The sequence below is a fragment of the Bufo gargarizans genome, unplaced genomic scaffold, assembly GCF_014858855.1.
Source record: "Bufo gargarizans isolate SCDJY-AF-19 unplaced genomic scaffold, ASM1485885v1 original_scaffold_1772_pilon, whole genome shotgun sequence".
Lineage (NCBI taxonomy): Eukaryota > Metazoa > Chordata > Amphibia > Anura > Bufonidae > Bufo > Bufo gargarizans.
Window position 1 is genome coordinate 171,734 of NW_025334508.1, and position 15,299 is coordinate 187,032.

Sequence of the window (15,299 nt, forward strand, 5' to 3'; positions counted from 1 at the left end):
TCTCTATGTGACCTCCAGAAATAGATCAAGGGAACGGGACCCCCACCAATCAGTTATCGCCTTTCTGCAAGATAGGGGTTAACTTTAAAACCTGGCACAACCCATTTAATAAATACTTTTATCCCCCATGTAATAACAATCCTGGAGGATTTCTTAGATCTGCGCTGTCCCCCAGTTATTCCTCTTGGAATTAATATTTTTTTTCACATACAGAAGATAATTCATCTGAACGTCTGTTTCTGAGTCACCAAAAATCATTTGTTGGCAGCACATCACACTTCATGATAACCATCTCCCATCCCCTGTTCACTTTGCATTGGACGGTGTGAAAAGACCTTTTAAATGGGCGCAGTTTGACGTATATGACTGATCAGCGCTTACTCAGGGTTGTAGAAGGACCCCTAGAAATCAAATACTTTACGAATTCCTCTGAGCTGCTGTTCCACTTTTTCAGATGTATCTATTAGACATCATAACCCATCACCTAGAGACGAGCACATCGCTTTACAAAGACACAAAGGAACACAGCGGTTATAAATATATAGCTTTTATTCTGAATATTAAATAGTGTTTTAAATTACAAGCAGTTGGAATCACACTAGGCATGAGAATCAAATGTACAGTAAAAATTTTACAAATTAAAAAAAATGTACACCATTTAAAGACCATTACATGAGGAAATTCATCAAAGATATTGCCGTCGACCTGACATACTTTAAGTAAATTAGGAGGAAAACAATCTCCTGCAGCCTGTCCCCTCTCCCTGTCATATAGGAGATTGCACACCCATCACTCTTCTGTATATACAGTCGTTGTGCAAGGCAACACAATCGGATCAGCAGAATCACTGGAATTCAAGTCCGGTTTTCCCAGTTAATATAGTAGACAGTCGCTACAACATTTATAAATTTGCTTACATTGCCTTGAAACGGAAACCAAAACAACAAAAAAAAAAAAACCCAAAAACATCACCCACTGCGTACAGGATACTTGAGTTAAGGCAATTTACAAAAGTGTCCAAGCCTAATCCCCCGTTTAATATCCGCACGCATACTGGATATTCAGTACAAGGTAGTGCTTTACAGCTGGATGCTAAATAAATCGACATGCTTTAATCTCATATTTCTCGCAGGATTCAAGGTACAATAACAATTAGAAATACTGAAGGATTGCACTTTGCTGGTTACTATAGGAAACGAGATCAGTGCAGAGATTGGAACCAAAAGAGGTACATTGTCGAAAACCTGCGTATGGCCGATAGTACAGAAATGCTACTTGCTGTGGACTTTAGCTTTTTTTTCCTATGTGTTACAAGGGAACACATTTTAATTTATTTTCTACTGCCTCGAAGAGTAGGATAAAAAAAAAAAAATATATAATTAATGTACAAGATCAGCGAACATCACCGTTGGAGTGTGAACTGATGTTAAAGGGCTTCTGTCAGCAGATTTGTCCCTAGGACACTGGCTGACCTGTTACATGTGCACTTAGCAGCTAAAGGCCTCTGTGTTGGTCCCATGTTCATATGTGCCCGCATTGCTGAGAAACATGATGTTTTATTATATGCAAATGAGCCTCTAGGAGCAATGGGGGTGTTACCGTTACACCTAGAGGCTCTGCTCTCTGCAACTGCTGCACCTTCTGCACTTTGACAGAACCAGGCGTAATGTTTACTAGGTGTAATGGTAACGCCCCCGTTGCTCCTAGAGGCTCATTTGCATATATTAAAGCATCATTGTTCTCAGCAATGCGGGCACATATGAACATGGGACCAACACAGACTCCTTCATCTGCCAAGCGCCCATGTAACAGGTCAGCCAGTGTCATAGGTGCAAATCTGCTGACAGATGTCCTTTGAAAGGGAAACACCAATCTCTCAAAATAAGTAGGAGGTGTATGCACGTGCTAAATTGCGCACCCTATACAGACACTTCTGGTCAGTGCAAATGTACCTTCCAGCTGATGTCTGTACAGGCATCTTTAAGATATACGAAAAACGCGGCTTGGTATGCCTCCAGAAACAGCACTATTCTTGTCCATGGGCTGTGACTAGAATTGCAGCTCAGCAGTTTTTACGTGAATGGGGTCAAGCTGCAATACCAGAAGTAGCCAACAGACATACGTGGCACTGTTTCCGAGGAAAGAAATAAAATTTACAGCTCTCTTTTGCAGTGTATCACTTAACATTACCTCAGTCTCACAAAACAGGATTTCGGAAGACGTCTACAAGAAGCAGCATTCTGGTTTACGCTGGCGCAGGGACAAAATATTATATTCCATCAACATGGGGGAAAAAAAAAAAAAAAGAATTCCATACACACATAGAATTCTGTATAAGTTACCCGGAGAAGTCTTATTAGATATTTATCCATATATAGATAGAATCTAAAAAGGGGGCAAACACATTTTCTTCGTTATTGCATTTTACATTGTACATATGTGGAAAAGGTAAAAGAGAAATCACAATCACATTAAAAGAACACTAAACCTAGAAAATGATGAAAGTAAAGAAACCTAGGTGCCCGTACTGTTGTCAGTCAGACTACTGAGAATGCAGGGATTAAAGAGTTCATTTTTAGGTAAATCTTAGTTTTGTTTTGTCGTACTACAGACATGGGAGAGGCTCCTGCTGCAGCCAGACACAGGACAGTCAGGGGGTGAGGGGGCATGGCTCAGCCAAATGTGTTTATACATTTCTCAGTTATAATTGTATTATCAGACAAATAGGCTCCAAGGAAAGAAGAACGTTGAGGCTAGGTCTACACGCCGACTAGCTGCATTGCAACTAATGACAGTGACTGGGATCGTGTTTAAACCTGCAAGTGGCCAATGAGAGAACAGTGGCAAGAGAATCGAAACCTGCTGATCGTAAAGTGCCCCATTTTACTTTCTTTATTTGCGTTACAGGCAGCATTACTGCAACCTTGGGCCGTCCGACATGCATCATCATCAGTCACAATGCAGCCCTAGACTAAGGGAAGATTAGCCGGAATATTTTTTATGTGCACTGTGTTTAGCATTCCTTTAATACCTTCACAGCTATAATTTGCAAAATATCCTTTACATTTACGCAGTCACAAAACAAACACAGTAGCAGTCATAGTCATAATGGTGTTGGACTGGTCAGAGAAACCGTTGCACTACATTTATAACCTGGGACAACACCCAGACCTAGTGGTGGGCAATACAGGGGCCACCAAGCAGACCTCCAACATCCCCCCCTCCACCCCCAAATCGTGCCTCTTTAGTGTCCTATTCATGTGACTGATGGGTGCACGCATAGTCCATATATAGCAGGACAGGATTTCCTAGTAGTGGACAGTTATAGCGGCCATACACTTACAGTAGCTGTAGGCCAGTGATCGTACGGCTGACAGCTATCTATCCTGGCTCCCTTCGGGCTCCCCCATACACCTTCGGCTGAGCCGAAAGTGCCTTTAAAGGGGAGAAAGCGGTTGCTGGACATTTCTGGTGGCAGCATCTCTCCCGGAAGAACAACAGGATCAATTGAAAATTATCAGTTTGCCCGATACTTCACTCCCCCGATGACGATCATAGTCAGGGAAAAGAGTTAGGAGCCCCCTGCTTAGTAGACTGCTGACAGAACCTGCCGTTCTTGGCCTCAATACCCTAAGGTGTACGGGAGCCTTAAGACTTTGGTTTGCTCTATAATAGCACATATACATCTTGTCTTTATTCACTGCTCCAAAGCATTTAAAATGAAAAAATAGAATCTTCTTGTTTTGTGTCTACAGCTCCTATTCAGACCTATGTGCATCTACGGTTACAGACTACAAGCAAGCCTTTTGTAGTCTGACCCTGCTGCTACACTCCCATCTATTCCCCTATTTTTCCATTTGCTTAGCTAGCAAGCAGTTAGGCACAGATAGGAGTAAGACTACAGGATCAGATTACCACTGAGACACATAGGCCTGCAGAGGAGATGTAGACACAGGGCGGTAGGGAATTTTAATTAATATTTGCAAAGTTATTGCATTTTTGATTCACACTGCAAGACGACAATGTTTGCTCAGGAATATATTCATATATTAATCATAGTGCTCATCTGAACAAGTTCTACTCTCCCACTGCCACCAATCTCACTATACAGCCGTTTTGAAAAAAAATAAAAAATAAATCTCGGAGCAACATGTAAGGGTTGCATTTATACATTTTACTCAAAAAGCCCTACGTCTTATACCACAGATGCTAGAAGACCAGCATGATCAGCACTAATCATAAAATAAACCACAAAAATACATCACAAATAGAAAGACTCCAAATGACACCAGCAGTATGATCCGCACCGACAAAAGGGGCAGCAAAAAAGAAAATACACAAGATGCTTAGACAAACACCAAAATATAAAACATAGCTCACAATAGTAGTCCCCTATAGCAGCAGAGAGATGACCATTCCAATCATGGAAGAAGTCAGTCAAGTTTATTAAACCACATGATTATCAGAAAAAAAAAAAGTCCGGAATCACAGAAAAAATTTGCGGCAACCTTTTTCAAGCCAAAACCAGCAATGCAGGTTTAGTGAACTGTGTGAATGTGGCCGAAATGGGAAGAGGGAATTAAACTCAATTCCAGTGGTATACATAGCAAATGGGACTTCCATTATGGTCCCTGGTTTAGCTGTCCTGGCACCTGGTGTTTGTGTCACATTTAAAGGGGTTGTGCAAGAATGGGGAGAGGGTTTTGTCAAACTCTCCTACTTGACCAGACTTACCTGCGTCCCATCGCTGGCTCCCTGATCCTTCTCCTCCCAGTCTGCAATGCTCCGCTGGGCTCCCTTGCTGCAAACATCCGGTTTGACACGGCTGCAGCCAATCACGGGCCTCAGCGGTGACCGGCTTCCCTTACATCACGACAAATGGTCACATTATGCCCATTCTTGCACAATCCCTTTAAGGCTCTTTTCATGATCTAATTCCCCAACAGGACTGGGCAACTGCATGGCCTGCCTCTATGGTACGTATGCCCTCACTCAACGTCATTTCTCTATAACAAAGGGACCTAGTTTCCAAAACTTTGTTAGTGTTGTGGAGCAACAGTTTTATAATGAAGGTTTTGCACTTTGCTCCTTTTGTTTCTCATGCAAATTTTGCATTTAAGAAAAAAAAAAGGGCAAAACGCCACAATAATTGCAACATGTGAACTAGGCCTAGAGGATAATAGAAGATTTAAAAAGTCCTTGCCAGCTTTCCTGACATATCTGTTTCAGTAGATCTTGTATGGGTGGATGCTTGCATTCAGGTTTGTGTGTGTTTATTTAGCTTTTTAACAAGCAATTTTTACATCCTTTAAAAAAAAAAAAAAAAAAAAAATGTAGAGAAGTATGGAGAAGTCTATGTGAAAACGCCTGAGAAAATAAATATTTTTGGGGGAACATTTTTTAGTGTGCAACCACCTAAATACTCTGCATTGAGCCATTCCTCTATTCATTTTCAGGAGGGAATAATAGACAACTGGGCGTAACCATTCTCCCTGAAGATAGGATGTGTCCCTAGTCAATATGACAACGTCCAAACACAGGGTCAGTGTAGGTACGGATGAGCCTCCTTTGGACAGGGAGAATAGTAAACCTCAGTTGTCAAAAATTATTTACACATTTCCAAAAGGAATAAATGAGGCACAACACTGAGTTCTAAGAAAAAAAAATGCTCTGGAAGTGTTCTTTTGGGGATAATACCAGTATTTGCTAAAACAGACATGTCAGGAGCACTGACCTGTTAAACGTCAAAACTCACCAAACTCTGCAGCATGCAACAAGAATCATGACACTAGTAACAGAACTAGCGGTTGTCGTGATCCAACCCGTTCCTAGAACTAGTACTGGTATTACAGGTGCTAACACTGCACTATCCGCTTAGTAAACGCCACAGAGTGTCCGCACACGATATATTCCTATAAGACGAGGAAAGGAGATCCCAAACCTGAAACTAAGAAGGAAGTATTGCTGTTCAAAAAGAAAAAAAAAAGTACAGCATACAAGAGACTGAGCTCGAGTCCCGGCAGCAGCTTATTACACAGTGTACAATGCAAAGACCAAATATCAACACATTCATACAGATAAAATTTATAACAAGCAGTGTTTTTTTTCCTCTTAATTAAAAAATTCTGTACAGATATAGATATGCAAGAAACATTACAGTGCAATAATAAGCAATACATTGTGTTTTAAACGTCATGGGAGACACTGTCACTTATGCACTTATCGTCACATGAGCACAGACACTGGAGATAGAGTTATATACCTGTATGTACACATCCTGCAAATTACACACTATTCAGGTACAAAAAGATGTAGAGTTCCCAGTCCCGAAACTGCGTTTACATATATGACGGCAGTAGTACCGGGGGGAGGGGGCGTCGAGCATGGCTGGAGGAGTGGAGATGATGAATCGGGTTGCACAATAGTCATTTACACAGTTTTTACATTTTACATGCGGCACATGTCCCCGAGTCTCTTGTAAAGAGATAACATTGCACGTACGTCCTCCACTTAAAGCGTTTTTAGCAGTAGTTCAGCGTCAGTCTTTCTCGCCATCTTCACTGCTGCCTGGTAAGAGAATAATAAGATATAATTAAAGAAAAATGTTATGAAGTTAAGGGGAATCTGTCTCCTGTGACCTCACTATCTGTTTGCATAGACACGTTATAGCTGTGGTTTACCTGATTAAATATGCAGTTTCTCTTTTGTTGATCCAAAGCTCTGTTCTTGTGCTGCACACAAGCTCCACTCCTTTCTTAGGCCAGCCCCTTTCTCGCCGCTTTGATTGACAGGGCCAGGCAGTAGCAAAGCAGCAAGGGAGGGGCTGGACATAGAAAGAAGTGGAGCTCTTGTGCAACCGTGATGACCCCATTGCACCAAGGGCCTAGATTGCATATAAAAAAAAAAAAAAAAGTATAACTCTGGAACGGAGCCTTGGATTAACAAAAGAAAAACAGCGTTTAATCAGGTGAACCACAGCTATGTGTCAGCAAGCAGTTGATAAAGAGGTTGCTGGTAACAGATTCTCTTTAAACCCACAGGGGGTCATTTACTAACAAATGCAATTTTTTTGCGTAGAAAATGGTCTAAACCTATGCCGGTCTTAATAGATGACCCCCATAGTGTCAAACCAATAGCACAGATATTACATTTTTCTTTTCTTTTTTTCTTCTTTCTTCCCTTTGAACAAGCATGCTCAGAAACCATAGATGCCAGTAAAACTGTTAAAAAAACGCTATAATACCAATTTGATATTTATGCTACGGGGTCAAATTATTAGTAGCTGCATAACTTTTAATGGCACTCAGTTGTTTGCTTTAAAGGGCTTTTTCAAAAGTCTAAAAAATAAAATCTAGTAGCAGCTAATGATGATTTCTAGGGGGGCTGACACGAAACTAGAGTTAAGCTATGCTACAGAGGATTGTAATTTACATGCACTATTGTGTTATCTGTGCATGGATCGGATGTCCGTGCAGTGCTTCACTATGGACGTCTGCTTGTCTTGTGTCCTTTTTTTTTAGTAGAGCTGGGATTTGTGGTTCGCCTTGAATTGGAGGATATTTTCCAGGGAATTTTGTGAGCAACGTGAAGAACGACGCAGCTGAAGTGGCCTACAACATCAGTGCAAACTTGTTTGGAAGGAACAAGAAGAAACTTTCTTCCTTCATTCCTTGTAAAGAGCGGCGCACGCTCATTATTTAGTGTACCCGTTTAGATTGGGCATTGACCTACCCCGTTTGAGAGTTGCAGCGCTCAGTGTCATTTGGTCCATAGACTACTCGTTGGTCAAGTTTAGCAGAACTCATCCAGTCGTTTCTGTCGCTACATGTTTTTCCTACATTTCACAGCAGTAAAATATTAACTGCAGCGTCAGGTTTCCACCTGCTCTTCTCTCATACCTGCACACATCTGCTTCAATCACACATTAGTTCAATGTCACTTTACAGCTAATCTGGAAATAATAATGTTAAGTCCAGCTTTTTTTTTTTTTTTTGCCACTAAAAAGCTTATCTTATCACTTGTCATTCTGTATAATGCAAGTGCAAACAGCCATTGCTAGCCCAGAAAGAAGAAGAAGAAGAAAAAAAAGGAACATTGGTGGCTGGTCAGTATTTAGGCTGGGTTCATATCCCGTTTTCCCATCCGTTTAACATATATGTTATACACAGGACTGTGCAGGATACAAGAACGTGGTGTGCCAGGTTGTATCTTTTTTCTTTTTTCTAATGTATACGTCAGAGGCACAAAACATGATGTGAACCCCTAGGGCCAGCACTCATAGAAAATGCCTATTCTTGTCCGCAATTGCCGACAGGAATAGGACATGCTCTATATTTTTGCTGGGCCGCGGAAGGGAACAACGGATGCGGACAGCACACAGTGTGCTGTCTGCATCTTTTACGGCCCTATTGAAAGGAATGGGTCCACACCTGTTCTGCAAAAATGTGGGACGGGTGCGGAAAAAAAAAAAAATAATAATACGGCCGTCTGAATGAGCCCTTAATGGGAGGCAGCTCAGTATGGCAATTAATACAGAAATGATCACTCACCACCCTGCTCCATGTCAGAGTCTGTTAGATGCGTGAGAGAAAAATTTGCTAGGTTTGCTGGAGAAATGGAGAATCTTGAATAAAAGGGTGCAGGTGCATTCGTCCAGCTCTCATCAGGACTCCGAGGCTGTGGAGGAGGGGAGAAGTATTTCGATGGATTGACAGACAGCTTGGAGCCAACTGGGTTTGCTGGTGGTTTGCTGATAAAAGCTGGCTCAGTAGATGTAAAGTCGTCATCCCATTCAAAACCACCACCTAAGAATAAAAATATCTTAGCTTACAGGGTAAGACCGTACACAGATACTAAAAACATCATAATGGGCATTACAGTGAAGCGGTCAGCTGTTGCTGAAGAAATATATTAAAGGGAGTGTCAGCTACTTTGAGTATTTTACACTGCTCATCACGATTCAGCACAGTTGCCCAACATAAAAATAGTCTATGCTTTTTGATCAAATTGTATACTAATGCCTCATATGTACAGCATGCAACATAGGGGTAGGTATACGATAAACTTCTCTGAGACGCAGTTATTAGATAAGAGTATTGAGGATCTGCGATCCAGTTTCACTCATTTTACAACATAAAAATAGTACCTGTATTGTGTCTTTGTCCACCAAAAAAAAAAAAAAAAAAACACACACCTTAGGGCCTGCAAGTGCCCAGGGATGGCGTTATGGCTGCAAGTGCCCAGGCCCCTCTCTGATGTGCCCACATAACCGCTCCCCTTGGCCCTCCTCTCCTTATTAATCTTCCTTCTCTGGTTTATATCTCACTGCCGGGCCCGGCCATGCGCACTGTTCCATAGTGGGCAGAGAAATGCGCAGGCAAAGTGTTTTTTTCCCGTTTGTGGACAAGTAAAAGACAATACAGGTACTATTTTTATGTTGGTCAACTGTGCTAAATCGTGATATGAGCAGTGTAAAACGCGTTCAAACGCGCTGTAAAACGCTCAACACATGAAAACCAATGCTTCCCTATGGGAATGGTTCTCACCTGGGCGTTTTACAGCGCGTACGATCGCGCTGTAAAACGCCCGACGCATAATCAAGTACTTGAGCTTCTTTGGGGCGTTTTGACGCGCGTTTGTGGCCATAGGACACTGCAGTCAATCACACAAACGCGCGTCAAACGCGCGTTTACTATTACAAAAAACGCGCATAAAAACTCGTGCGTAAAACGCGCGTTTGAGAAACGCTCAGGTGTGAAAGCAGGGTAAAGGAAAGGCCAGATGCAGCAGAACAAGGCCACTGCCAGATGCCGCTGCACATCCATGATAAAGCTGCAGCAAAAAACGCATGTGTTACATGTGAACAGAGCTGCGAATTTACAGGACACTGCATCCCTTACACTGAAGTGAACTCCAAGGGTTTTTCTACTGACCGAAATATCCTTTGGATAGGTCATCAGTATCCCATAAGTGGGGGTCTGACACTCAGGACCACTGTCAATCAGCTATTTGAGAAGACTCTGCATGTACACACCAACTGGTTACCACCACTCTGTACCCTTACAGCAGACTGATCAGCGGGGCTCTCAAGTTTCAGACCATCACCGATCAGATACTGAGCTATAATAGGTCATCATTAGAAAAGTATAAGAAAACCCCTTTAAGGCCTGGGCTACACTGCGACTTTAAGCGCGACTGATTTTAACTATTGAATGACAGCTGCAGTCCACAAGATTGCATTTAACTGAATACATTCATTTGGACTACAGCTGTAGTTAAATAGTTAACTACAGTCGCACTACAAAAAGTTGCCCAGGCCTTAATGCCGTGGTATTTCCGCAGCAAAAAGGATCATGCTATGAATGTGAACATTTTTCGGCCCCAAGATCTTCTGCTACACAAGGGTGGTGTTTTTTAAAACCCATCGAAATGCATTATGCAGTAATCCGCATTGTCGAATAAGCACTGAAAATCTGCCACATCTGAACTTACTCTAAAGAGTCACGTATACATAATTCTGGTAACTGAAACGTCCCATACCTTCTTCATCAGTAGAGCTTTCAGAATTTGTAAATCTATATCCGGGAGCAGATGGAGAGATAGGACTGCTGTTACTGGACATTTGACTGCTGGTGTCCACCGCTCGAGATACTAGTTCTTTGGTTGGGGTTTCCTAATTTGTTAAGAAAGGTTGATAAATTAAATGGGTGTTTCACGAAAATAGGAAAGAAAAAGTAGGTTATTTTTCTGGCCCGAAAGCTGAATACTAGTCCTGCATAAAGCATCTTTCACACGAGTGAAACGGAGTCAACATGTGTTTAGGGGAGAAAAAAAAAATATATTAAAAAAAATGATGGTTTTGCAGGCACGTTCAATCTTTTTTTCCTACAATTGCGTTCAATGTGTGCATTTTTTTTCCCTTCCGGAGTGTATGCAGATTACATGCGTTTTTTCACGTGCATGAGGAGAAACTGGAGAATAAACCTGCATGTCCTAGCAACAATCAGTGAAAAACGCATTGCATCTGGATGCCTTCTGGTTTTTCACATCAGCCCCATTCACTTCTATGGAGCCTGATCTGTGTGAAAAACACAATATAGAAGATGCACTCATGTGCACAGACCCATTGAAACGAATGGCTCAGGATTCAGACTGTATGCAATGTGTTCACTACATGTATTGCATTCAGACGGAAAACTCACTTGAGTGAAAGTGGCCTAAGAGCCCAACAGTGTGAAAGTGGAAAAGATAAGTAACTAGTTTTACGAGCTTGAAGGCTGGCATCATGATGCTGATCAGCAATGTCCCTTGTTTACATCATGAAACCCTATTTCCATTATATAAAAAAAAAAAATATGACAATTCATTAAAAGTTTAAAATTACGCTAAAATATTAAACTATGGGTAATTTAGATGGGGTAAAATTTGTGTGTGCAGATTTCAAACTCAAGAGAAAGCTGGTTATAATGGGCATAGTGTAATACTGGCCAGTTTGCCATTTCTACACAACTGGTGCTTACCATAAAAATAAAAAAATAAAAAACTGGAAGAAATGTACCTGATCAAATAGGTAGATGGTAACATCATCAAAAAAGGAAACCGCTTTCCTGCTTCTCCGCTCCTGCTTGCCTGCCGCAGGTTTGCGCGCTTTAATGAGGCTTTTTAGGTTTTTCCCATCGTCTCTTTCCATGTGCACAACAGGCACTGGATGAACTGTGTCGTCATCACTGTCAGAGCTGAAGCTATGGAGGTTAAAGGCTCTTATATCGTCATCTGAATCATCACTGTTTTCATCCTCCTCATCCGCGTCCATTCCATCCTCCGATAAGTCAATCAGGCCAGAAGCATCAAGCTTTCCAAGGTATTTCCCCTCCATATCGGGCTCTTTAAGTTTCTGTCCTTCACTGTGGCTCAAAAATGGCAGCCCTTTGATGGCGTTCACCGAGCAGAATACTTCAGAAGGACCAAATGGATTTACAATCTCCTCTTCGTTTTCAGATGTGATGTCTTCAGCTGGTGAAACTGGTAAAATGTGCTCAGAATGGTCTGAATTCAAAGCCCGCTCATCCGGGACCAGGACCTTCCTAGGAAAGCGTCTAGTCGTCTCTTCCAGTGCGTCGCTCTCTGATGGTAAACTTGTTTCTTCATTTTCGATGGCTTTGACTTCTGACACATCAAGCTTCTTTTCCGACTCTGAATCGTTGTCAGAGAAATAAGCGGAGTCTCGATAAGAACTGTTACCGCCATTGATCGATTTTGGCAGTTTAATATCGAGTTCTTCATCATTTATGTCTACTTCTGATATTATGATGACAGGTGCTGCAAAGGAAGACACTTTTGAATTGGCAACAGAATGGCTTGACGAGTCATTTGCATGTGAGGTCCACTCTGGAGACTCAAGGTTCTCCGTCTCGTAGCCGCTATCAGCAGGTTTGTCAGATGGTGTGAATTTGTGCGATTCGTCGCCCTCTAAAATATTTTGAACATCCAAAGAGTCTAAAGAGTCAGGAGTCCCGACAGATGGTACTAAGGACTGCGAACAGTGTGATACACTATAATCTAACAAGCTGTCTTGACTGGTTGAATCCAGTGAAGTAGAAGTATTTACAAGAAGTGGACTTCTATTAAGATCCCCGTTGACATGTTCTCCAGATTTTAAAGCATCTATTGTGGAAAGTTCATGCACAGGCTCAGGACTGACTTGATCATTATGTGTGACATCACCATGGACCTTATCAGCGCTAACATGACCAAAGGATCTGTACAGATCAATACTCTCCATATCTGCTATGGAAAGTCTTGATTCGTCGGGTTGAATTTTGACGTCTTCAGCTTGATTTAAGAGGACACCTCCGGCTGTGCTTTCAAGTTCCTTTCCAGAAAGTCGAGGGTTCGTTGATAATTCTTTCAGAAAATCCTCATGGGCAGCAAAACCTGGTTTTTCTAAGTCAGTTATTTGCGCATTTTCCTGTTTGCCTGTCAACACTTCACTTGAGAAGTTTAGGAAGGAATTATCGAGTTCTGCCAGTGTGAGCTCAATGTCCAAATTACTAGTATTTTCAAAAATGTTCTTTGACCCAACCTTACCCTGCAATGAAGTGGGGTGGTCAGACAATAGATTTTTCTCTTGCAAGAAGAAAAAATTGTCCGAGAGTTCTTCCAGTTCGGCCAAGCCTAAACTTGTATCCGAAATACTGTCAAAGAGGAAAGTATTTGGGTCAAAAAGATGCTGCCCCCCCTTTTTTGAAAAATCAGTCACAGGCGATTCATGATCAACCCGTCCGTAACTTTTTTTTGTAAAGTCAGAAAAAGACACATCAATGGATCGATTGTCTGATGGCTCAACATGGTCTTCAGGTTTCTGGAGTGGAAAATCTGGGCGATTGAAAACATGAAGGTATTCAGGAATACTTGATTTATTGGATACTGATGATGAGCAATTGTTATTTTTACTGGCTCCTGCAGAACGAAGATCAGTAAGAGCAATGAACTGTAGATTTTCATTCTTCCGTTCTTTGTGACCGCTGCGGCTATCGAAGTCTAACCTGCTTTCACCTTGCTCTTCCAAGCGGATGTAATAATCGTTAGCTACAGAAGCATTGTGGGAATCAAAAACCGGAAGCACCTCCGGTATAGGAAAGGTATCTTCTCTGCTAGGGTGCCCCGGCTTGCCTTGTTCCGATTCCAACACAGACTTCTGAAAAACATCTACGGGTACAGGGAAGAAGAGGCTATTATAGTTGACTGCAGTGTCCGAGTCTGAGTGACTGTGCTCTTCAAAATGATCCTCTTTGGCTGCCTCCCACACGTACTCAAAGCTGAGCCCCTGGCTAGTTTCAGTCACTGTAAGAACCTCGTCCAGTTCGCGGCCCAATTCATCGCCGTTGAAGTTATCCAAGATAGGAAATGCCAAGTTATTCACGGCAGGCTGCCGATTGTTCGTGTTTGGTTTAAGAGAATTCCAGCGTTGTTCAAAGTCCGCTTCTGTCTCCCTTTGGCTTTGCATCCGGAGGTATGTCAGTAGTCTGTGCACTTCTTCTGCCGTCAGTCTCTTGTCTGGAGGTAGCCAACAGAACTGCAAGACTTCAAACCTTAGAAGAGGAGGGGGAAAACAAAAACAAAAAAAAGATTACTTAAAACACCCAAAAAAAACAAAACACATCACTATAGAGAAAATGCTCTAAAAATTTATGCGGTAAGAAATTATACGTAAGCGTTTTTATGGCAGTTCTTTAGCAGGGGAAAAAAAACGCCAGAACAAATTTGTGAGCCAATACATGCAGGTTTTGCTGTGGAAAGATGGTAAAATCTGTGGTTGATTCATTGTTGCGTCTGGACCCACACTAAAGTATCCAATCCTTATTGTGTGGCCAGTTTAAGGGTACTTTCAAACTTGCGGCAGATGATTCCGGCAGGCACCGTCAAAACGTATGCAAGCTAAAAGGCATTTGTCAGACGGATCAGGATCCTGATCCGTATGACAAATGCATTGAAATGGCGGATCTGTCTCTCCGGTGTCATCCGGTAAAATAAATCCGGCATTTATTTTTTAAATTTTTTTGCGGTCTGAGCATGCACATAGCAGTGCCAGATCCATTTTTCCGGAACACTCGGGGACCGGCATTCCGACAAGTGTTCCGGAATTTTGGACAAAGATAAAACCACAGCATTCTGCGGTATTATCTCCGTCCTGAACAGTCAAAAAGACTGAACTGAAGACATCCTGATGCATCCTGAACTGATTGCTCGCCATTCAGAATGCATGGGGATAAAACTGATCAGTTATTTTCCGGTATAGAGCCCTAGGACGGAACTCAGCCCCGGAAAAGAATAACGCTAGTGTGAAAGTACTCCAACACAAGTATAATCGTGGGTCGATAGATACAAATGGCATCCATGATCTCTAGTTCTGGTCGATAGACCTACAGTTGGGCTGGGAGTTACAGCTGTAATACAGCTACAAACCTGCCCCATGAAACTGGCTTTTTTTTTCCTTTTAGTCATTTCCATGCATAATGGTGTCTTCAAGCAAATGGAAATTGATTCCCGATTGATTCCTAAAAAGTAATATTGAGCTACTTCATGAGAATAAGTGTGTTACCATCTGTCTGCATATGGCTGTTCAAGTTGAGGTTTAGGAAGTTTAACTTCTTTCTCTTTGATAACATAAGTTAAGACTTCATTGTCTGAAAGTTCAGCATAAGGAGTGGCACAGTCATCAAAGAGCTCCCAGAGTGTCACACCGAGAGACCTAGGTAGAAAAAACAAGCAAAGTGCAAACCAGTCAGATTCTGTGTGCT

At 41.9% G+C, this 15,299-nt stretch overlaps 1 protein-coding gene across 1 annotated transcript in view; it reads right to left on the reverse strand.

The window, feature by feature from the left end:
• Window positions 1-529: 529 nt before the first annotated feature.
• Window positions 530-15,299, reverse strand: part of LMTK2 (lemur tyrosine kinase 2) — a 75,700-nt gene continuing 60,930 nt past the window's right edge. The window contains exons 10-15 of the mRNA XM_044274469.1: window positions 15,101-15,250; window positions 11,558-14,090; window positions 10,540-10,672; window positions 8,550-8,804; window positions 1,846-6,567; window positions 530-1,472 (exon numbers count right to left, since the gene is read on the reverse strand). Coding sequence (XP_044130404.1) covers window positions 6,539-6,567; window positions 8,550-8,804; window positions 10,540-10,672; window positions 11,558-14,090; window positions 15,101-15,250 — 3,100 coding nt within the window. The 3' untranslated portion in view covers window positions 530-1,472; window positions 1,846-6,538. The remainder of the gene's footprint in view (window positions 1,473-1,845; window positions 6,568-8,549; window positions 8,805-10,539; window positions 10,673-11,557; window positions 14,091-15,100; window positions 15,251-15,299) is intronic.